At 41.4% G+C, this 25,616-nt stretch overlaps 1 protein-coding gene across 1 annotated transcript in view; it reads left to right on the top strand.

Annotated features, from left to right (window-relative positions):
• The window catches only part of LOC308081897 (TOX high mobility group box family member 2-like), a gene marked incomplete at its 3' end in the record, with an annotated part of 399,667 nt that overhangs the window by 137,509 nt on the left and 236,542 nt on the right, over positions 1-25,616 (top strand). The window contains exon 5 of the mRNA XM_080423513.1: positions 23,733-24,020. Coding sequence (XP_080279639.1) covers positions 23,733-24,020 — 288 coding nt within the window. The remainder of the gene's footprint in view (positions 1-23,732; positions 24,021-25,616) is intronic.

Genomic DNA, 25,616 nt, shown 5'->3' with positions numbered 1-25,616 from the left:
GGGGGTCCTTGACATGAAAAAGTTTAAGAACCACTGATAAATAGCTACATAAGTTTAAAATAAATAAATAATAGGATTTAGAAGACATTTGTAGAATCTCCAGAAGCAATAAGATTTGAGTTACAAATATTCGCTTTAAAAAAAATATTATTTGCACACATTTTCATGATTTTTCAAAAACAGCAGATCTACAAGCTCGTAGCGCGGCACTCGGTGCCGCGCTACGAGCTTGTAGATCTGCTATCTTTGAATAGCCCAAAGGAATCTAAAAAATGACACACAGAGATGCGTTCCCGGTCTCAGTGGATTAACACGTGGCTGTACTTGCGTAATCCCGAAGTACAGAGAGGAGAGAGAGAGGGGGAAAAAGAGACGACAAAAGCCTGAGGTTATGATACCATAAGGACCTGTCAGCACGCATTCACATTCAGATTCCTATTCAAATCGCCCCCCTGGTTCTTTTGTTGTGGCATTTGAATGCGAAAGGCTTTCCCTGAGCCTTATTTAATTCACCTTCCACTTCCAGACAGTTTGTTTGAGCTTAATTAGCAAGGTATTAATCCTGACCCAACTGTCATGTTAAGGTGTGCATGCGCGCCTGTTGTAGCTCGTGGCAGGTGTTTTCGTGCGCTCTCTCTCTCTCTCTCTCTCTCTCTCTCTCTCTCTCTCTCTCTCTCTCTCTCTCTCTCTCTCTCTCTCTCTCTCTCCCCTGTGTGTGAATGAAATATGAGCTGCAATGTCAACCGAACTTGTCATGGACAAGCCAAGATGAATTAATGATAGGAGACTACAGGTGCATTTTAATGTGTTCGCTGTAAACGGAGGATCTTTGGCACAAGCTGGACCTTACATCATGTGCTCTCCACTCCTGCAGGGGTTTCTCAGAAGACAGACATGTGTGGAAACAGCAAAAAGTTGCACCGCGGTGACGCATTTATGGAGAACAACAACAACAAAAAACTAAACAAAAACGTGCTCCATTAACCCTTTAAGACCGGAAACGCATCTGTGTCATTTTTTGATTTCTTTGGGCTATTCAAAAAATAGCAGATCTAGAAGCTCGTAGCGCGGCACCGAGTGCCGCGCTACGAGCTTGTAGATCTGCTATTTTTGAAAAATCGTGAAGGTTTGTGCATATCTTTGGTTATATATATTTTTTAAAGCGAACATTTGTAACTCAAATCTTTGCTTTGGGGGGGGGGGGGGGGGGGGTCCCTAGAACAAGATATTTTGAGATGGGGGTCCACGGCCAAAATACATATCATTTTGGGTGGTCCTTGACATGGAAAAGTTTGAGCACCACTGATATAGAAACATGCGTTTTTCAGAAAACTGTTAGGATTTAGAAGACATTTTGTAGAATCGGCCTCAGGTCTTTAATGGGTTAATTCAAAGCCCTATAAGAATGATTAAGGATGCTCCTAATCGCGCTGATAGCTTTTGTTCTTATTTAATGGAAACGAACAGCAGATTTTGTTTAAGCTTTGACTTAGACACATAGTCATCCAACTGCCTCATTAACAGCAATCATTCCAATTAGATTCTTATCATCGTATTAGCATCCTATTGTCTTTGTCCATCGTGCGACAACATTGTTTGTTTTCATAGCCTTTTGTTTAACCACTTAAACCCCAGCATCCATATTCTGGGGGCGAACATTAGCCCAAAAAAATTGCAGATCTACAAGCTCACAAAAGGGTTGCATTTTGCGACGCTTTGTGAGAGAGATTTGATGTAGACGGGAAAAAAAGTGGTCTAAAAAAGTGGTTGAAGTGGTCAATCAATGCGCCACAAATAGCAGATCTACAAGCTCACGATGCACTGCGAGGACTTATAGATCAGCTAATCTTGTCACGCGACACCGGGCGCTCAACAAAGCATTACGTGATTCAGGCTTTCCTTGCTGTGTTCCATCGCGTTTTCCATTCAAAACACAACGTGTCGATGATAGGTCTTCCTTTGGAAGACCTTCATTGGAAGACCTTCATTTTCAGTCATTGGTTAACCCTTGAAGACCGGGAACGCGTCTGTGTCATTCTGGATTTGAGCTGTAACCATTATTTTATACTGCGGCTATTCAAAAATAGCACTCGGTGCCGCGCTACGAGCTTGTAGATCTGCTATTGTTGAAAAATCGTCAAAATGTGTGCAAATGTTTGAATATGTATATATTTTTTAAGCGAACATTTGTAACTCAAATCTTTGCTTCTGGGGGATTCTACAAACGTCTTCTAAATCCTAACAGTTTATTTTTTCAAACTTATGTTTCTATATCAGTGGTTCAATTTGCGTTAAAGATGTTTCATCGAAATATTTTAAATATATATTCAAAGATTTGCACACATTTTCAAGATTTTTCAAAAATAGCGCTGAATGAGCTTGTATATCTGCTATTTTTCAATAGCCAAAGACATCTAAAATGACAGAGATGCGTTCCCGGTCTTGAAGGGTTAAAAGGATTAGGGTGTCTGGTGGTGGGGGGTGGTGGGGGAGGTGATGGAATTTCTGCCCCCCCCCTCTCTCACCACAGTTCAACAAGCCCGGTGATAGAATGGAACTTCTATTAGTTATTCCAATGATGATTCGGGCACCACAGATGCTTCGGAAATGATCAATGCTGTCGGCAGAACAAAAAGCACTTTCTCCTTTGATAGCCCTCTACAAATATCAAGTAAAAAAAACAGAAGGAGGGAAAAAAAATAAAGCTCTCTTTTTCTCACCTGTTTTTGGGTGATTATTTATTTTCAAATAGTCCCGTAGGCTAATGTTCCATTGTGTCGCCGTTCGGGTGGAAAGCTTGTATGTCCAAAAATCATTCAGGAAATGGAAGGAAAAAAAGAACCCGTGTTCTCAATGGTTCCAATGTAGTTATTATTTAATCAAGAGCTCTTGTTAACACTTGTCACTGGTTTAATATCCATAAAACCCACAGACAGACTTAACCACTTTCAAAGCTTTTTCCAATATCGCAAAAATAGCCGATCTACAAGCTCACAGCGCGTCACGATGCAGCACTTTGTGAGCTTGTAGATCGGCTATTTTTTTGCTACTTTTCATGTGACACCGTAGCATGACAAAGTAGGGCATTAATTTACATTAATAAACATACAAAGTTCAAATATGGATATATATGAGGTTTCCACCCGACAAGTTGACGATTTTGGCTTTTCACACCCGCCTTTCCCCATAAATGAACCATTGCCTCCATAAATCACTGGACAAACAGAGACTTGTGCGGAGAAAACCCTGAAAGGTTCAAAGATTTATGTAACGCATTCATGTTTTCCACTTCCTCATTTTAGTGCTCCGCCGGTGGAGCCCGGCTAATAAAAGGTCCTATTAATATTTCCTGTTGCTTAGCAACGGCAGGCAGCAAGTAATAGCATTCCGTGGAAAAATAGATGACCGATAAGGAAAAATTCAATTCTTTTCTCATCTCCCGGGAGGAAAGTACCTTATTTCTCTGGCAATGTGATATGAAACTGTAGTTGTATATTAAGAAATATCTTTAAAAGAAATAGAAGTTATTTTCCAATTTCATATTTTTTCTCCTTTTTTTTCAGAGGAAGTGTTTTTTCATTGCTGTCTTGAACATCTCCCCCGTCCTTTTTATAACTGATAAAGTCAATTAACCTCCAGGATTAAGCTAATCAGAGGATAAGGTGCAGGACTTAATTTCCTTTTTTAATCAGAGACCCTTTAGAAGTGGTGTTGAATGGCACACGCACATAACCGTAATTGGAGAGGTTCAATTGCACCGCGTTCACGCTGGAGTTTTAATTTACACTTATGATAGGTAGACCTACATACTGTACAGTACATCGATTGGCCTCCCTCCCATACTGAGTAATTCACCATTTATACTCATGTCATTTGAGGGTGTCCCGTGCCGAAACTGGCAGATCTATAGTACAAGGCCACACAACGTGTTGCATCGCAACGCATCGTGAGCTTGTAGATCTGCTATTTTCGGCTCGGGATACGACTAATTCTTAATCAGGTTTACTGTAAGGTGCCAAACCTCATCAGGTCCTCAGTCCAATAAAGCAATTGTATCACTGTAATCACCCATAACCACCGCAGATCTTAACCCATTAAGACCGGGAACACGTCAGTGTTATTTTTTGAATTCTTTGGCTATTCAAAAATAGCAGATATACAAGCTCATAGTGCGGCACCGAGTGCCGCGCTATGAGCTTGTAGATCTGCTATTTTTTGTAAAATCGTGAAAATATGTGCAAATCTTTGACTATATACTTTTGTGTACAAGTGTGCAACATTTGTACTCAAATCTTTGCTTCTGGGGGTTTCTACAAATGTCTTGACAGTTTACAATTTATTTAAATAAACTTATGTTGCTATAATATCAGTGGTTCTCAAACTTTTTCATGTCAAGAACCTCCCAAAATGACATGTTTTTGGCCGTGGACCCCCATCAAAAAATATGTTGTTCCAGGGACCCCCAGAAGCAAAGATTTGAGTTACAAATGTTCACTTTACAAAAATACATATTCAAAGATTTGCACACATTTTCACGATAAAAAAAAGCAGATCTACAAGCTCATGCCGCACTATGAGCTTGTAGATCTACTATTTTTGAATAGCCCAAAGAAATCTAAAAAATGACCCTAGATGCGTTCCCTGTCTTAAAGGGTTAAGTGACACTTAACTGTAGATAATTAATCACGTTTGGCGAATCAGAAGACAAACAAAACGAACGAAAAAAGAAAAAAACAAGATGTTTCATTGCCGCACATGTTGTCGCCACAGACTCCTCTGTACTGTAGATGGCATCAACATTGGCGTCGGAGCCAGCAAACAGAAAGCCAAAGGAAACAACGGGGAAGAGACTCAGCTGCTAGCTGATAGCACAGTGTTATGAAGGAGATACATAGATAAAGGATTTCATATTACACTTAGCCACGGGCCCCTGCTGCGATTTATCATGCCATGAAATCATGTCCATATTGCACTGTGCCCTATCTGAACCATCCATCAGCTCATTGTGCTCTCTCTCACCAAGAGGAATATTCTGCACTGGTGGTGGCGATGAAGAAGAACAGGGACTTATCCCCCTCTTCTTCTATTCAGTCAGCGAACGATTCGGTGCGACGCTAACGTAATGTTATACGACCCGCGTAAGAGCGGGTTGATTCAAAAATGGAGATAATACTCTGTGTATTTGGGCAACAAAGTTTTTTTTTATCTAATTTTTTATCCCACGATTTTGTAACCCTATTTTTCACCCAGTGCCAATGCCTAAGCTTGTAATCCTGGGCGCTACTCTCCCTCTGCCAGCCTGGGGAGAACCCCGAACTGAGCTCATGCTTACTCCTACAGGGGAGGAGTTTCCCCGGATGGACGTAGCGCGTGGAAGGAACACGTTATTCCAACCAGTTCCTTTCCCCTCCATCAGGCGCTCCAGCTGACCAGGGGGAGGCAGTATACACAAATCCACGGAGTGCTGCACTGTAGGTGGCGCAATCATTGCTGCGGTGTCAGTCAGCTGCTGCTGCGGTTCTGTCCGTCTGTTGACGTTAGCAGAGCAGCCATAAACTAGCCTATAGAGCATCGCAGTTCCCGCCCACTTCCTGGTTTTTCCTGGTGCCGGAAGGAAAAACTCAATGCATTTTTCCCGTTGACATTTCCAAAAATATTTATATCAATTAATTTAAGCCTAGAATCAAGCCAATAAAACATGACCATCATCATGACCATAAAACGTTTTTTTCTGTGATTTTTTTAAATTTTATATTTAATTATATGATATACTATATTTAATAAATACCCTTTGTTTTGCCGTTTTCAAAAAAAAAAAAATCACAGAATCAAACGTTTTATGGTCATGATGATGGTCATGTTTTATTGGCTTGATTCTAGGCTTAAATTAATTGATATAAATATTTTTGGAAATGTCAATGGGAAAAATGCATTGAGTATTTTGCGGTGGAACCCGGAAGGGGCGGGAACTGCGATGCTCTATTGGCACCTGATGTAGGTGGTTCGTCCCGATTTTCTGTACATTTTTGTAAAGTTAGTGTTAGTAAAAGTTAGTAAAAAGCAGGTAAAAGAGTAACCTGAGCAGTCAGTGACTGTAGCTGACTGAGTCTAACACTGCAGCAATGGTTGCGCGCAGGGCAGCGCTCCGTGGATTCGTGTATAGAGACCAGGATTACTGCATGTTTTTTTGTGAGGGTACCTACCATAGGGGACACGGGGAGAACATGCAAATTGGGCAACACAGTTAACACAGTTGATAGCACGCTTTGATCAATCCAGGACCAGCCCTGATAATGATTGTTTTACGTTATATTGTTTAGACTGATGCTAGGTGCTTTGGTTTACCTATCCTAGATTACTGAGGCTCTTTTGCATTTGATGTACGTGTTTACCTTGCTTGCCGTAAGTCGCTCTGGATAAAGAGCGTCTGTCTAAATTGTAATGAGCATAATACTCTGTATACAGTAGACAGCTAACTGTGCCAGACGCCCATCCATGAACAGACAAGTAGAGACCGGTTGAATTTCTAGACATATAACGATAAAAGTAACGTTGACGTGATATAAATGTTAGTCCATAATCTGGTCCATTGGTACAGGTTATACCGCGGACACGTTCCCCTCCTTTTTTCACTCTACACCAGTGGTTCTCAACCAGTGGTCCGGGGACCACCAGTGGTCCTTGGGGGGGGGTACCAGGTCGGTCCCCAGCGAAATGAGTTAACATAGAGTCACAATCATTTTTAACCACTTAGCTTTGGCTATTCAAAAATAGCAGATATACAAGCTCATAGCGCGGCACCGAGTGCCGCGCTATGAGCTTATAGATCTGCTATTTTTGAAAAATCTTGAAAATGTGTGCATATCTTTGAATATATATCTCAAGCAATTTTTTTTTACTCAAATCTTTGCTTCTGGGGGTCCCTGGCACGAAACACTTTCAGATGGGGGTCCGCGGCCAAATGTATATCAATTTAGGGGTCCTTGGCATGGAAAAAGGTTGAAAACCACTGCTCTACACCAACAATGTTCACCTATTTACGCCGAATGCTCACCTATTAACGCCCAGAGTATGCATGCTAGGGTTCGTGTGGTTAGACATGCAGTGGGCTGGTTCGTTACACTCAGCTGAGAGAAGTGAGCTGTGATTACACAGTGGATCATAATGAACGGCAGCAGGTCGTTTGTGTGTAATGGTCCGTTTTCGCCGGCATTTGTTAAGAGTTCAGGTTCCACAGCTGGGGAAATAAGGTGAAGATGAGCTCCTGTCAGAAACCCTGTGAAGGTTGAGCGCGATGGGGAGTTTACGCGTATGCAAATCAGCCGCTGGTTAGCATAATTGTCGGAATGACCCCCGTCAGGACGTGTCTTGTTAACCCCCCCCCCCCACACACACACACACACCCCCACGCCGCACGCACACACACACACACGCACACACACACACACACACTCAGCGGTGGAAAGCAACTAAAGTACCTTTACTCAAGTACTGTACTCGAGAACAAATTTGAGGTGCTTTTACCTCACGTTAACCAATGAAGCCCTTTTTTATACCCCGGCTATTCAAAAAATTGCCGATCTACAAGCTCACAACGTCGTTGATCTGCTATTTTCAAAAGATTTTCACAAATGTTGAAAAAAATAAAATATATTTTTATGCCAATACTTACGTTTTTACACACTCGTGGCTTCTTGTGCATCTATGGTGCATTTCTGTTGTGCGAGCACGTGCACGCGCACACACACACACACACACACACACACACGCAGTGGTGGAAAGAAACTAAGTACATTTACTTGAGTACTGTACTTAAGTACAATTTTGAGGTATTTGTACTTTACTTGAGTATTTCCGATTTCCAATACTTTTACTTCTACTCCACTACATCTCAGAGGCAAATATTGTACTTTTACTCCACTACAATGATTTAAAAACTTTAGTTACTAGTTACTTTTCAGATATAAACTATGATATAATGAAACATGCATTAACCACTTCAGCCCTATTTTATACATAGGCTATTTGAAAATAGCAGATCTACAAGCTCACAACGCGTCGCATCGCGACGCGTTGTGAGCTTGTAGATCGGCTATTTTCAAATATTTAGTACTTTTACTCTTGGTACTTTAAGTACATTTTGATGCCAATACTTTTGTACTTTTACTCAAGTAATTTTTTAATTCTGGACTTTTACTTGTAACAGAGTATTTTTATATTGCAGTATTGGTACTTTTACTTAAGTAAAGAATTTGAGTACTTTTTCCAGTACTGCACACACGCACACACGCGCGCGCACGCACACACCTGCTGTGTTTTGACACAGCAGTCAGCGGTCTCATTAGCGAGGAGCAGGAGGAGCGGTGCCTTCTCCTGTCAGGGGCGTGTGTCCCTGTCGCTCCTCACAACCGTCTCCCCGCGTGTCATGTCAGACGACACTCTGATTGATCCACTGACACCACCCTTTGTGAGGTGAACTCACACAGACACGCCCGGCGCTGAGGAGGTGGAGCGAGGTGGAGGTAAAACAGGATGGAGAGAGAGAGAGAGAGAGAGAGAGAGAGGAGGTTAGACAGAACGAATGAGAGAGAAAGAATCAGAGGACAAGAGAGAGAGGGAAAGAGAGGATAAAAGCATAACCCATTGAATCCGGGAACTAATCCGTGTCATATTAAGTTTTCTTTGGGCTATTCAAAAATAGCAGATATACAAGCTCATAGCGAAGAAAAATCGTGAAAATGTGTGCAAATCTTTGAATATATATATATAAATTTTTTACTAAAATCTTTACTTCTGGGGGTCCATGGAACAAAATATTTTGAGATGAGGGGGGTCCGCGGACAAATTACATATCATTTTAGGGGTCCTTGACATGAAAAAGTTTGAGAACCACTGATATTAAGCAACATAAGTCAAATGAAATAATAAAAAAAAACTATTAGGATTTAGAAGACATTTGTAGAATCCCCCAGAAGCAAAGATTTGAGTTACAAATGCATCAAAAATATACATATATTCAAAGATTTGCACACATTTTCACGATTTTTCAAAAATAGCAGATGTACAAGCTCGTAGCGCGGCACTCGGTGCCGCGCTACGAGCTTGTATATCTGCTATTTTTGAATAGCCAAAGGAATCTAAAAAATGACACGGACAGATGCGTTCCCGGTCTTAACGGGATAAGGAGGCTCTGACATTAGCAGTAATGAGAGAACATGGAGGATTGTGCCAAGGGGGGACATGACAACATTTCTATCCGCAAATCAAGCGCTGTGTTGTTGCCGCCACGGCTTCCACTTTGAGGAGCATTCAGGGGCGTTGCTACACTTCAGTCAATAGTCAATCACAGCCCTGCGATATCAGCCTCTTTTGTGCCAAAGCATCCATCCAACTGTAATTTTACCACAGCCTGCTTCTTACTCATTGTTGTAACTCCAATCCTGATTCATTTCATTTTATTTTATTTGTTGTCTGCAATGCCTTTCATTTGGAGTTTATATGTGAGGCAAAAAGCTCACGAAGCCCTCGAAAGGGTCAGTCTCCCAAAACTTTTTTAAAATCCTTTGGCACAGACACTTATAGTGGGCTCATTTGAGCGCTGTGTGGGCACTGGGCAACATGAGACTATACTGCCATCTTTTATTCCCCGTCTTTTTAACCCATTAAGACCGGGAACGCATCTGTGTCACTTTAAGATTTCTTTGGCTATTAAAAAATAGCAGATATACAAGCTCATAGCGCGGCACCGAGTGCCGCGCTATGAGCTTGTACTGTAGATCTGCTATTCTTTTTTAAATCGTTTTTTGGCAAATCTTTGAATATATATATATGTTATTTTTAAAGCGAACATTTGTAACTCAAATCTTTGCTTCTGGGGGGATTCTACAAATGTCTTCTAAATCCTAACAGTTTTCTGAAAAAAACTTGTTGTTGCTATACTGTATATCAGGGGGTGCTTGAAACTTTTTTCATGTCAAGGACCCCCAAAATTATATGTATTTGGCCGCGGACCCCCATCTGAAAATATTTTGATCCAGTGACCCCCCAGAAGCAAAGATTTGAGTTAAAGATGTTTGCTTGAAAATATATATATATATTCAAAGATTTGCAAAAAAAAAAGTTAGATTTGCAAAAAATAGAAGAGCACGGCACTCTGTGCTGCACTATGAGCTTGCAGATCTGCTATTTTTGAATAGCAAAAGTATCAAATATGGATAAAGTGGTTACACAAGATGCGTTCCTGGTTTGAAAGCGTTAAACTTGCACTAACTGTAATTATTTCACTCTGCGTGTTTGAGAGCGGATTTTTTTTCCCCCTCCTCTTGCCAAATTAATTACTTGATCACAGTTCAGCGAAGGAAGGTGCAAGACCAGCTACTTAGTACCTCTCAGCTTTGCCTGTCGTTTTAATCGGAAATGATCTGAAGTAGCTGACCCTAAACTGTCATGTTTTGGCAACAAACAGGTGACTTGCCAAAGCTGAGACGTTCTCAGTGCCGTTGGCAGGTACACTAGCATAATCTGGAATACGGTTCCTTATTACAGTCGTATCAAAGACTTCTCGTTTTATTGAACGATTTCTTTTTTGTTGTTGTAATGAAGTTAGCGTGGGCCATTCTCCAAATGCATCTAACAGTGCTTTTATCAAATCATTAAAACACTTTTCATTATTATTATCGGTACGTTTCTCTTTCTCTCTCTCTCTCTCTCTCTGTCTGGAACATCCCAGCGTCTTCCAGCCTATCATTTCTCATCACTTATCGTCCCTCTTAATGGTTGTAAGCCACAGTGGAGGCGTTCTGCCTTTGCTTTGGGGACTTAAGTCGTGTGTGATTCATAAATCCACTCTGCCATTAGCACTCCTTAGCTTGTGTAAATGACCCCCTGGGTGGGTGACGGTGTACATATATATTTATATATATATATGCTATTCAAAAATAGCAGATATACAAGCTCATAGCGCGGCACCGAGTGCCGCGCTATGAGCTTGTAGATCTGCTATTTTGGAAAATAAAGTGTGAAAATATGTGCAAATCTTTGAATATATACATTTTTATACATGTTTTACTCAAATCTTTGCTTCTGGGGGTCCCTGGAACAAAATATTTTGACACCGGGGGGGGGGGGGGGGTCGCAGACAAAACACATATCATTTTGGGGGTCCTTGACATGAAAAAAGTTTGAGAACCACTGATATTATAGCAACACAAGTTTAAAAAAAAAAAAACTGTTAGGATTTAGAAGACATTTGTAGAATCCCCAGAAGCAAAGATTTGAGTTAAAAACGATAGCTCTGAAAAAACATATACTTTCAAAGATTTGCAAAAAAAAATCACGGTTAAAAAAAGAAATACCTACAAGCCCGTAGCGGTCGGTGCCGCGCTACGAGCTTGTAGATCTGCTATTTTTGAATAGCCCAAAGCATAAAATAACGGTTATACTGTAGCTACATATACATGCATACTGTACATGCACACACACACACCATATAAAAGCTTTATAAGCCAAAAAAAGATGAATGAAGGGAGTGGAGGGAAAAGGCAGAGAAGAGGAGGGCGCGGTGGGGGGCGGGGGGTATAGAGGAGGCATAACAGGGAGAGGGTGTGTGAAGCTTGAAGGCTCTTAGAGAGAAGGAGCTGTTAGCATTCTTTGCCCTGAGGGTGAATCAGGAGTAGCTTTGAGGGGCGACACGAGGCCCCGCCGCCGTTGGCTCCCCCTCATACCTAAAGGCCCCTGTGTTTACCGCCGTGTTGCTCCGGCGCGGCGCGGCGCGGCACGGCGCGGCACGGCGCGTTTGAAGGATCAGTCTCGAAACGCGCCTCTAATTAAAGCTGTCATGGCTGGGCGCCTGCAGGGATAATGTTCTATTATTATAGTCATTTGTTTCAATTAAACGCCGGGTGATTTTACAATAGCTTGCCGTGAACCTGTGTGAGTGAGCCATCACTCTAAACAAGATGGCTCCAGTCAAGCAGGGAAGGACGGGGCGGGTGGGTTGGAGAGAGGAGAGGAGAGGAAGGAGAGAGAGAGAGAGAGAGGCTGAAGGAGGTCCCAGAAGGCACACAGAACCATTGATCATGACGCGGTTCAAACGGGGGGGGGGGAGGTAGCAGGACGGGCTAGAGAGCTGTAGTGATACGTACTGTACTGCTGGACGGAGATCTTTAGAATTATAGACTTTGTAAAAAGTACACAGGCCCATACAGGGTCCATTTTTTCAGTGTTGACCCATTCAATCCGGGAACGCATCTACTTAATGTCTTCTAAATCCTGAAAAACTTATGTTGCTATAATATCAGTGGTGCTCAAACTTTTTCATGTCAAGGAAACCTCCAAAATGATATGTATTTGGCCACGGACCCCCATCTCCAAATATTTTGTTCCAGGGACCAGAAGCAAAGATTTGAGTCACAAATGTTCGCTTTAAAAATATATATATATTCAAAGATTTGCACACATTTTCACGTTTAAAAAAAAAAAATAGCAGATCTACAAGCTCATAGCGCGGCACTCGGTGCCGCGCTATGAGCTTGTAGATCTGCTATTTTTGAATCGCCCAAAGACTCTCTCCGTAGACCCAATTTACATTGTAATACCCTGAGTACACTTGGTCCATTTGGTTCTGTTTGTACAGTACACTCTCAGCGATACAGATCCATAAGTGTCCATTTGGTTCCTATAACTATCGATACTTTTGCCATGGAGGTCTCCCTCAAGGGGGACCTCTGGGGGTCCCCCAGGACCCCATGTTGAGTCAAGTGCTTGATAGGGATGATATAACTGGGTATTAACCAGTACATCTGGACTTGATCAACTAACTGATCAAGGATTTTATTTTTGTCAAAAATTGATAATCATTTGGTGTGTGAGGTGGTTATTCGATCCATCCTTAATAAAAAGTGTTGAGAAGGATTGCTTTAACCCATTATGACCTGGAACGCATCTGTGTCACTTTTTGATTTGAGCTAAAAAAAAAAGCATTATTTTACACTTTGGCTATTTAAAAATAGCAGATCTTGTAGATCTGCTATTTTCGAAAAATCGAGAAAATGTGTGCAAATTAATATATTTATAAATGTTTTAAAGCGAACATTTTCAACTCAAATCTTTGCTTCTGGGGGTACCTGGAACAACATATTTTGAGATGGGGGTCCGTGGCCAAATACATATCATTTTTGGGGTCCTTGACATGAAAAAGATTGAGCACCGCTGATATAGAAACATACGTTTTTCAGAATACTGTTGGGATTTAGAAGACATTTGTAGAATCGGCTTCAGGTCTTAATGGGTTAACATCAGCGACTCAATTACAGTTTTCATTTGCGTCGCGCGTTGATGGAATGGAAATTGAACTGACCCCGGTGCCGCTGTAAAGAAATACCAATAGAAATTGCTGTAATATTAGACAGCGCTAATAAGGCTGGAGTTGGAGTGCAACATCTATTGATTCTTTGGCAGAAGAGAGAGAGAGTCTTGTTTATTATGACGCCAGTCAGCGCTATAAAAACCTTGCATAGCAATCAACCCTCTAATTTAAATTAGGGCACAAGATGCCAATCTTGCATAAGAAAGCATAAGGACAGAGGAAGGTTATAGCCGTGTTCTCCCTCTCTCCTCTCCTCCAGTGGTGGAAGAAGTACTCACATATTTTTACTTAAGTAGAAATAGCAATACCACAATGTAAAAATACTCTGTTGCAAGTAAAAGGCCATGTGTTCAAAATGTTACTTGAGTAAAAGTACAAAAGTATTGGCATCATAATATACTTAAAGTATCTAAAGTCAAAGCAAAAAAATGTTTGAAAATAGCAGATCTACAAGCTCACAACGCGTCGCGATGCGACGCGTTGTGAGCTTGTAGATCGGCTATTTTCAAATAGCCTACGTATAAAATAGGGCTGAAGTGGTCAATGCACGTTTTATAATGTAATAATTTATACCTGCAAAGTAACTAGTAACTAAAGTTTTCAAATAATTACAGCGGAGTAAAAGCACAATATTTGCCTCCGAGACGTAGCGGAGTAGAAGTAAAAGCACTGAAAATTGGAAAATACTCCAGTAAAGTAAAAAAAATACCTTAAAATTGTACTTAAGTGCAGTACTTGAGTAGATGTACTTAGTTACTTTTACACCACTGTCCTCCTCTCCTCTGGTGAGAGCGGATCTCCTCTCTCTCTCTCCTTGTAGCTCTTTACAGAGCTCTACTCTGTGCTGATGGTCAAATCCCCTTAGCTAAATCAAATGGTGCAGCCAGGCAATTGGGGCGGCCGTGAAAACCATTTCAAAGGTAAGGTCAGCAGGAGCAGGGGGAACAATGGCTTTCTGATATTCCATCTCGCACACAATGTGCTCCACGTAATTGGAAAGCCTTTGTTATTTGACTCCCATTTGACTATGATGTACAAGATGTGAATGTAAACACGACAGGCGTAACGAACGACGTCCACTGTCCACACTGTCCCGGCTTCACATCACTATAGTGGAGGGGTCTAGCTGTGGTGCTCATCACCCAAAAAAAAAGCAATATCCAACTGTCCTCCTATAGCTAACTGCTGGAGATGGATTCTGCTACTTTGGGGGGCATTTGGGACTCTGTTTACTCTCTGCCTCTCTTTCTCTCATGGCTTTCCTCACTCCGTCCGTCCGTCCGTCCGTCCGTCCGTCCGTCCGTCCGTCCGTACGTACATAACATTATAATTGTTCCTATTTTGATAAGACCCAATTACTGAATGTCTCAGTCTCCAGGTTCTCTTCAGAATATGTATGACACTCATTTACTGTTAGGAGTCCACTGGTACAGTGGTTCTCAAAAAATAATAATTCAAGGACTTCCCATAACTCTGAGTGTGTACAAATGGAAGCAAATTTGCTTCCATTTATACACACTTAGAGTTACATACCTGTAAATGGTCCATTTGAACCACCTTCAAGCAAAACCCTGAAGGTCCCTCAACCCACTTTGAGGACCACAGCACTAGTAGTATACATTTAGGGCTATAGCTCTGTTTCTGGTCATATTTGTATGTCCATGGCAAAAAAAATGGATTTTGACAAAATTGCGATGAACCCTGTTTCTACCTCTCTCCTCTCTTTCTCGCTGCCTCTCTCGCTCCCTCTCACGTTCTCTTCCCTGCTTATGAGGGACTTGGTTGTCTCAAACAAACAACTACATTTATGGAAGTCAAGTATGACTATGGCAATGTCCATGACAAAAACACACAATCTGCTTCACTTGCTGGTAGAGCTGGACTTCAGTGGGGACAGCAGAACAGTACCGACTATTGTAACGTTCAGATGAAGTAATAGCAACATGGCTGCCGTGTAAACAGCGAGTGTTGGCATGATGGGATGACAGAAACGTATGTACAGTGCAATTTGAAATCAAGAAAGTAAGTTTATGGACATTTAAGAAGGTTTGTCTGTTTCCTGTGCTGCTTTATTACCCTGTGAGTGACAGAGCACTTCTCGTGGTTTATTAAAAGTATTGGTAAAGGTTAATATGTTGAGAAATGAGGTTGACAGATGTGTTATCAGGGAAGCCATGTCTAGAGGAAAGGTCTCATGATGTTTGCCTTTTAAACCAGTCATTGTAAACCTTTTTAATTTGAAGGACTCATCATGATGCATTAAGTCCATGGACCCCCATTTGATATGATTTTTAACCCTGGGACCCCGATCTACAGTACACTGTAAAATCCTCAGTGTTAATTTAACTCGGAGACAGAGTACAAATGGAACCAGGTCCATTTGGTTCCTAGCTGTCAATCATCAATCATTTAGCTGGGGACCCCCCCCCCCCCCAGGACCCCTGGGGGTCCCCAGAAATTGAGAACCAGTGTTTCAAACACTCTCCCAATGAGAATGGATGAAATAACGCTGAATGACTACAACATGAACCTAGATAAGCTGAAATGCTGACTCTCAATACACTATATCTATCTCCATCCAGCTCCGCTATAAAACTATAATGACTAACGGAGATTAGATTAGATTAGAAGATTCTTCTTCTCTACTGTATGCAGAATCAAAACATATATCATATCATATATCATCTTAAACATGTCCATATCCACATCAAATGAAGTACAATTAAATACAATTAAATACAATAAAATGCAATCAAATACGATTAAATACGATTAAATCAAGTGAAATAAGAACACAATGCACATCCCCCTCTCTCAGCAAACCACGTGGATGATACCATTAGCCAGGAATTAGCATACAGTACCTATGGCAACCATCAACCGTTTGTCAGATTCTTTCATAATATTTGTACAGCCGTCAGCCAGCGGCTTTATTTAGCCTGGGCCTGATGGAGCCGCTGATAACGTCTTGTTCTGTCTGTCTCACATACAGGTGAAAAGACATTTAGACCAACAGACATTTAGAAAAAAAAAATGTTATTAGCAGGCAAACCATCACAGTGTGAGTGGTGGTTGACAGTATCTCCTCTGTCTGATATCAGCGCTATAGTGTCGGGTGGAAACCTTGTATGTCCAAAACCGTTCCTTTTTATCATTATTAACCCATTAAGACCTGAGGCGATTCTTAAAAAATGTTTTCTAAATCCTAACAGTTTTTGGAAAAAAATCGAAACATTTTTTTTTCAATATTTTTCAAAAATAGCAGATCTACAAGCTCATAGCGCGGCACTCGGTGCCGCGCTATGAGCTTGTATATCTGCTATTTTTGAATAGCCAAAGAAATCTAAAGTGACACACAGATGCGTTCCAAAAAAAAACATTTTAATAAAAGTGAAAATAGCAGATCTACAAGCTCACAACGCGTCGTGAGCTTTGTGACGCGTTGTGAGCTTGTAGATCTGCTATTTTCACTACTCTTTGTATGATAGGGCCGCAATTTAGGGGGGGGGGGGGGGACATAAAACATTGAAATATGGAGATTTGAGGTTTCTTCCCGACAGCGATGATATTACAGTATGTGGAGGGGGGGTGCATGCTTCTTTTGGTCATTTTAACCGGTGGTTCTCAAACGTTTTCATGTCGAGGACCCCTACATTGATATGTTCAATATTTGGCCACGGAACCCCATCTGAAAAGTTTTTATAATAGATTTGCGTTGTTAAATTCTTTTCAAAATTATTCAGAATTTTTTTTCGGAAATAGCAGATCAACAAGTTCACACACACACACACACACACACACACACACACACACACACACACACACACACACACACACACACACACACGTTGTGAGCTATTTTCGAATAGCCTACTTATAAAATAGGTTTAAAGTGGTAAAAGCTGATTTTGATGCTACTCATGGTGGTCCCCAGACCCCACGTTAAAGGAGCATTTCACCCCTGGAAGAACTTACAGTCACTCAATGTTAATAATATTTGTAGTAGATAACAGTAGCAAAGTTTGAAATGTGCACCCTATGGCCAGAAAAATATAGAAGTCTGTGTGTTTGACTGGGGTTTGACTGGACTGCTGCATTACTACAATGACCATAATGCTTTGGGGCACTGCCCTTCCTTGTGGGGAGGGGAGGCTGCGTGGGGGTGTGGGCTACATTGTAGTCAGGAAATAAGGTGAGATAAAGAGACTAGGAGTCAAATGACTCCTAGTCTCTGAGGATATGGATACAAATCTAAAAATACAGATAAAACACAAGAAACACACCAGGATCATGTTTATGGGTCCTAGACCTAGATAAAAAAATAGGGGTTTGATGCAAAATCGGCGAAATGTCCCTTTAAGAAGCACTGACTTTGACAACACCTACTCGGGGAAACCATGCAAGCTGGGAACCATGTAAGTTGGGAACCAGTACCCAGTGCGGCACCCCTTCCAGGGGTCATCCATATGTCCGTACACAGACAAAATGTGTCCGTGGTAAGACTTGTCTTTGTCCGTGGCAAATTTTATATTTTGTTTTTACATGTCATTATAATGTTCTTGTTTTGATCATAAAACCCAATTACGGAATGTCAGTATCCAGGTGTTCTTCAGTATATGTATGACACTGATTTACTATGACACTATGGCACATTAGGAGTCCACTAGGACAGTGGTTCTCTAACTTTTTATTTTCAAGGACGCCCATCACTCCTGAGTGTGTACAAATGGAACCAAATGGACCCCGTAGGGTCCATTTGGTTCCATTAGTACACACTCAAGAGTTACAGACCTGTAATGGTCCATTTGGACCACCTTCAAGCAACCCTGAATGTCCCTCAATTCAACCCACTTTGAGGACCACAGCACTAGTATACATTTAGGGCTACTGTACTGTAGCTCTGTTTCTGGTCATATTTGTGTGTCCATGGCAAAAACTGAATTTTGACAAAAATGTCCAGCACAAGCCGGCATGGCGATGAACCCTGGACAGGTGTAAGTGGGCAAATCTGAGAATGCACTATACTTCCGCATTTAAAATGCTACTGCGCCTGCTCACGACCCAATACTGGTACATCATAGACTCATATAAGCATAGACCCAATGGACCCAATTTTACACTTCCGGCAGACTTCCGGGTGCTTCAAAACGCCACCGAGCAACTTTCATTGAAATGAATAGCTGGGGACGGCGGGGCAGTCCGCCCTCTAGACATATTATAACTCTATGGGCACATTGGGCAGCGCCCCAGGATAATAAAACAAATTGGGACGATATATTTAAATGATGGGCCAATATATTTTAAAATAACAGTACATTGATGAGAGAAATAGGTTCAGGAGGAGGAGGAGGGGACAGGGGAGTATACATCACCCCTCTCCCCTGCTACTGGTGCACTGGTCCCACTGGTTTAGGTCCCACTCCACCATTGCCCATTGTCAGGATTGCAAAGCCTAGTTCAGACTTGCGACAAGAAGACTAAATCGTTTTAACCCATGCCAGGTAGTCCTACTATGCATCCGTTTTTTTCCCCCTAACCCTTTTTAAGTAGTTACAGAATATTTATCTCCAGTATGATCGATCCCCTGATGGTTGCTAATCACGGAGGGCTTCACTGTGCTTCAAAATGTCATCGCGACCTCCCGTTCGCTCGTTATACGCCGTTGAAAATAGCACGTTTCGCTCAAAAATACATAGTAAAACACAGGAGCCGAGATACAGAATGTTTCCCTTGAACCAGGAAGTGAATGGAGCAGTACATCTTTGGATCGCGTTTATCTCCTGGTTCTGTGTGAAACACGAAGATATTTAGTGTAGACAACATGAAAACAGGAGGGGGGCCTAATATACAGCCCTGGCGGACTCTGATCAACTAAGTACAGTACCGTATGTAGGGTTTAATTGGTTAATACTTGCCTAAGCAAGTCCTTTATTTATTTCTCCTTCGTCAGCCTTAACCTCTGCGCATGACATTTGCATAACTGTAACTTCCCAGCGAGATTCATCAATTGCGTTTTTTTTTGCTTTGGCAACGTGGCGGCATATTGCACTTCTATATTTTTCCCGCGCGATGACTGAGTTTGCCTTTTCTTCATTAGTTGGGATAGAACACTCAGCTGTAATGAAAAAGAGTTAAGGCTATGAAGTATGGGGCTGAATGTGAAAAATGGCAGAAGGAATGTGCGCTGCCGGTTTTCACAGCAAATCAACAAATGCCATGAATTATTCCGTGTGATTGATGGCTGCAGTCAACCCTGCGCTCCGCCACCCCTCCATGTCCTCAGAAGGTAGTTAATTATGTCTGGAGATGTCACGCGCTGTTCTATTCAACAATAATACGTCTTTTCAGTCGATAATAAAAGCCATACTGTAAAAGCTGGCCTTTTTTTTTTTTTTGCTTTTCGTCAGGCAATTTACTTCACATCGGTTAAATAAAATCCCTGATTTCTGTGTGTTTATTTATTTTTTTACATTTTGTCCCAGTCCCCTATCTTATAACGCCATAGACACCTGGTACAGTAACTACAGTTCAACCACTACTCACACTGTAAAATCCTCGGTGCTCATTTAACTCTAAAATGGACTTGAAGCGCAATGAGCGTGCGGGTTCTATTATTTTTCATCACTCTGAAATGGACCTAAAAATGCCTTTCTGGTGGGTTTTTTTTTACACCCAGAGTCATATTAACACTGAGGATTTTTCACTGTGCCGTGCACTATTCTAAACCGTCTTCCTCCGCCGTGTTTATATGAAACATGCTGTGGCTCAGATTAAAGGGGTGACAATTTCGCCGGGAGGCTGTTGCTATGGAAATGGGGCCTGCTGTAGCTATGATAGGCCATTCATGTTTGATTAATTGGTTTTTCAATGCTTCTTGGTTTGTGAAGACCCTTAAAGAGCAGCTCCATGGAAAATGGAAAATTAATGGATTTCTATTTCTTTCTCTTCTCTCCCCCCCCCCCCCCTGTTTTTTCTGTCTTTCTCTCTCTCTTCTCTTTTTCTGGTTCTTTCTCTCTCTTTTTCTTGCTGAGGATATTTTCCCCGTGTTTTAACCCATTCAATCCGGGGAACGCATCTCTTGTCCTTTTAGATTTCTTTGGCTATTCAAAAATAGCAGATCTACAAGCTCATAGCGCGGCACCGAGTGCAGCGCTCTGAGCTTGTACTGTAGATCTGCTTTTTTTTTTATCCTGAACATTTGTGCAATTCTTTGAATATGTATATTTTTAAAGCAAACATTTGTAACTCAAATCTTTTCTTCTGGGGGGGGTCCCTGGTACAAAAATATTTTACAAACGTTCGCTTTAAATAAAAATATATATATTTAAAGATTTGCACACATTTTCACATTTTCACTTTTTTTTTTTTTTTTTTTTTATATTTTTTGAACAGCCCAAAGAAATCTTAAAAATGACACATATGCGTTCCCGGGTTCGAATGGGTTAAGACGTGGGAATGATGGTGTTTTGAATTATGATTGGAAGTTTGGAGGGTGTAGTAGTGGTTGGTGGTGGTGGTGGTTGTAGGGGGGGGGGGGGGTGGGTATGGAGCATGGTTATTTGAAATGCAAAAGGAATGTCTTTGTTCACGGGCTGCCTTTTGTTAGTAGCTGCTGAGGCAAACACGGAATCTAATGTCCTGTGAATATTAGAAGTTTTTCAAAGCCAGAGCCAGAGCCCTCTCTCTCTCTCTCTTTTACAGCATTACTTTGCAGTGCATTTTTATTCCGGGCAACCTACTGGGACCAATTATGATTAGAGAGGCAAGCCTTCATCTCTGTGAACCTCATGCTCATGTTTATCAAGACCTCATATACGAGAGGCCTCTTTCAATTTGATCTTTTTAGCACGGCGCTAATGTGTAATGTATTATTTAACTCATGAATGTTTAACGGCGCTAATAAATGCTAGTTCATCACTTTCTGATCTGTAAATTGCCAAACATTCTCCATTTATGCCGGCATTAACCCGCTAAGACCGGGCACGCATCTGTGTGTCATTTTAAGATTTCTTTGGGCTATTCAAAAATAGCAGATCTACAAGCTCATAGCGCGGCACCGAGTGCCGCGCTATGAGCTTGTATATCTGCTGTTTTTGAAAAATCGTGACAATGTGTGCAAATCTTTGAATATATATATTTTTAAAGCGAACATTTGTAACTCTAATCTTTGCTTTCCCTGGAAAAAAAATATTTGACAAATGTTCGCTTTAAAAAAATATATATTCAAAGATTTGCACACATTTTCAAGATTTTTCAAAAATAGCAGATCTACGAGTTCATAGCGCGGCACTCGGTGCCGCGCTGTGAGCTTGTATATCTGCTATTTTTGAATAGCCAAAGAAATCTAAAAAAGGACACATGCGTTCCCGGTCTTAATGGGTTAAAAGCAATACTTTGGTCCGTGTTCGAGTTACGTGTCCCGATGCATCTTGAAGAAAAGCTTTTGATGTAGTTATTATTGAAGATGTTTAAAGACCCTTAAAAGCATAACTTTATGAAAGGTTAATGGCATCTGGGGCTCGGTGGTAATCTTTGAAGGCAGTTGTTCCATTAGGAATTTCAAATCTCTAATACTGATCAGTGTTTTGTTTCCATTTTGGATCGGAAATGGTCTTAAACCTGAAGGAGAGAGTGTATAATTTATAGTTAAACTTGTTGTAAACACTGCTGAGTGCGGTTCATCTCTGCATGGGGGCAAAGACAGATGTCTCTTGTTGGGTTCGGAGTCAAGTGATTATGTGATGAATGTGGTTGTTTCTGGACTGCATTGTGAACCATGGGAGGAGGAATCAGTTTGTGGGGCTGAGCAGATTACCATGGGGGGGAGAAAAAAGGACAGCGTGTTTCTCTTAAATTCATGACTATGATAAAAAGGGAAGATAGTGCATTTGATTAATCATTGTATGATGAACAATAGGGTTGGTCAAGGGCGTTCATACTGCGGGATATCACTTGGTATTCAAAATTTCCCCTAAAGCACAGTCAAGGTCACGACTGGAGTCGAGGTAACGACGAGCCGTTTGGTTTAAGAACCTCTACAAAAATTGCGAGTTAGCAGAGAAAAATGCATTTTATGTTAAAGGTGTTAGTCAGACCGCCGCAATGTTTCTCTGCAATGTTCTAACGCTTAATTGGTTGAAACGCCAGTGTTGTGCGCAAAATAGCAGATCTCCATTCTCCCGAGCTCACGTTGTGAGCTTTTAGATCTATTTTTGATACGTGACATTGTCATATGACAATCAATATTTTTCATTTTGGAGCTCCTTGACATGAAAAAGTTTTGAGAACCACTGACATAATATAACAACATACGTTTTTCAGAAAACTGTTATAGGATTTAGAAGACATTTTGTAGAATCGGAACCTCAGGCCTTAACAACACATTCCCTGCCAATCACGTAGATCTACGTTAATGCAAATACAACCGTTCACTGACAATCACTTCAATCTGAACTAAAACAGGAGGGGTCGTGAGCTTGTAGATCGTCTATTTTGGCTGAATGTTCCCCCCCAGAATAGGGACGCTATAGGATTCATCCTCCTATAACTTACCTTGTGGGTGGATGCTGGGTGGATGCTGGGTGGATGGTGAATAGAAGATGTCAGAAACATAACATGCCCATTTATGGAGACTATAATAGGCTCTAATGCAGCCTGACGGCGTGTCGCGGGTTCGAATCCCGATCCCGACGACCTTTGCAGCGTGTCACTCCCCCGTCTCTCTCTCTCTCCCTGTTTCCTGTCAGTCTCCACTGTGTGCTATAAATAAAGGCAGAAAAAGACCCAAAACATATCTTATAAAAATACATATGCTGTATCTCGTGTCCAACTTTAAACGGGGGACAAGTATTTCTACACACACTAATATTTGGCTAATTGGCTTATTTTTTTTCTCTTTTGACTACTAGTTTACCAGTAAAGGCTATAACAGTGGTTCTCAAACATTTTCATGTATTTGGCCGCGACCCCCATCTCAAAATATTTAGTTCCAGGGACCCCCCAGAAGCAAAGATTTGAGATTTACAAATGTTCGCTTTAAAATATATATATATTCAAAGATTTGCACACATTTTCACGATTTTTAAAAAATAGCAGATCTACAAGCTTAAAATGATTGTGACGCTATATCAACTTATTTAGCTGGGGAACCCCTGGTACAGTACCCCCCCCCCCCGGCAAAGACCCCACTTTGAGAACCAATGCTATAAATAAAGGCAGAAAAAGACCCAAAAAACACGTCTTTAAAAAAAAAACATAATATATATCGTGTCCAACTTTAAACGGTGGACTACTACAGTATGTCCACACACACGCTAATATTTGGCTAATTTGGCTAAAGCTGGTGTCTCTTCTCTCACCCTCTTAGATGCAGGAGATGGGTCTGGCCCACCATCAGCACCTTCACCACCATCACCACCACCAGCACCACCCAGACGGAGCTCATTATGACCCCCGCCTCCCCCTGATAAACAGCTCCGCTAGGATACTGTCCAACCCCATGAGCGCCCTGTCCCAGCTAAACGCTCACGTGGGGCGGGGCGGGGGCGCAGCGCCCCCCACCCACCACGGGTCCCCCTCGCCCCCGGGGAGTAAATCGGCCACGCCCTCCCCCTCCAGCTCCAATCAGGAAGAGGAGGCCGATCCTCATTCTAAGGTACTGGGTGTGGCCCGTTTAGAGACCACTGGTTTCTCCAACGTAGGGGACCGTAATGGGCAGTGGTGGAAAAAAAGTATCAATACTGCAAAGTAGAAATACTCTGTTACAAGAAAAAGTCTGGAATTTAAAATTGACTCGAATAAAAGTACAAAAGTATTGGTATCAAAATGTACTTGAAGTACCAAAAGTAGAACGTACTCATTATGCAGAATGTCCCATTTCACAAGTTTTGAAATGTATAAAACGCATAAAAAATATTTTGAAAATAGCAGATCTACAAGCTCACAATGCATCGCATCGCGATGCGACGCATTGTGAGCTTGTACAGTAGATCGGCTATTTTCAAATGGTTGAATAGTATATAGTGGTTAATGTATGTTTTGTAATAACATCTACAAAGTAACTAGTAACGTTTTCAGATAATTGTAGTGGAGTAAAGTACAATATTTGCCTCTGAGATGTAGTGGAGTAGAAGTAAAAGAACAGAAAATTGGAAATACTCCAGTAAAGTAAAAGTACCTAAATTTTTTACTTAAGTACAGTACTTGAGTACAAGTACTTAGTTACTTTACCCCACTGGTCCCGGGGTCCACCAGGGGACTCCGAATGGACCCTCACGGGTCTGTAACTCTGAGGTGTCGGGTGTACAAATGGAACCAAAATGGACCCTCATTTTGGTTCCATTCGTACACTCCCAGAGTTAAATGAACACTGTGGATTTTACAGTGTAGATTAGGGGTCCAGGAGATTACCCATTGTACACTCTCAGAGTCACAGACCCGTAAGGGGTCCATTTCGACCCCTAGGTGGGCCTCGGAACCCAACGTTTGAGAACCAGTGCCATCTTATCCATATAAAGGGATTGTAGGATCCATCCCTTTTATAGTTTAATGGAAAAAAATGTGTATGGACATGAAAAGATTGCCTATACTACAAGTAGGTCCACAAAGCTAAAGATTTGCTCTATTTTTTTGCTTTGGATTATTATACAGTTTAGCATTTATTTATCTTTGGGAGTTGGATTCTGTTGGGTCTTGATGTTGCAATGAAAGTAAAGCCTTTAGCCTTGCCTATACTGTAGCTGACATAATCACTGCAGAGCGCTACGCTTCCTTGGGGGGCTTGCAGGTGGTAGAGGAACAGGCAGGTATATGCTGGCAATGTCTAGTTCATATGCTATAGGCATGGAGAGGTGTGATTTAAGCCATTCCATCCAGGAACGCATCTGTGTCATTCTTTTTAGATTTGAGCTATATAACCATTATTTTATACTTTGGGCTATTCAAAAATAGCAGATCTACAAGCTTCTACAGCTCCGAGCTTGCAGATCTGCTATTTTTGAAAAATCTTGGAACGTTTTGAGCAAATCTTTGAATACATTTATTTTTTTTAAACAACATTTTTAACTCATATCTTTGCTTCTGGGGGTTGGGGTGTGGTCCCTGGAACAACATATTTTGATGTGGGTCGGCGGCCGAATACATATAATTTTGGGGGGTCCTTGACATGAAAAAGTTTGAGAACCACTGATAGCCTATAGCAACATAAGTTCTTTTTAGAAAACTGTTAGGATTTAAAAGACATTTGTAAAGA

This window comes from Gymnoscopelus braueri, assembly GCF_963280865.1.
Source record: "Gymnoscopelus braueri genome assembly, chromosome: 3".
Taxonomy (NCBI): domain Eukaryota; kingdom Metazoa; phylum Chordata; class Actinopteri; order Myctophiformes; family Myctophidae; genus Gymnoscopelus; species Gymnoscopelus braueri.
The sequence above is the reverse complement of the archived record's forward strand: the minus strand, read 5'-3'. Positions and strand labels throughout refer to the sequence as shown.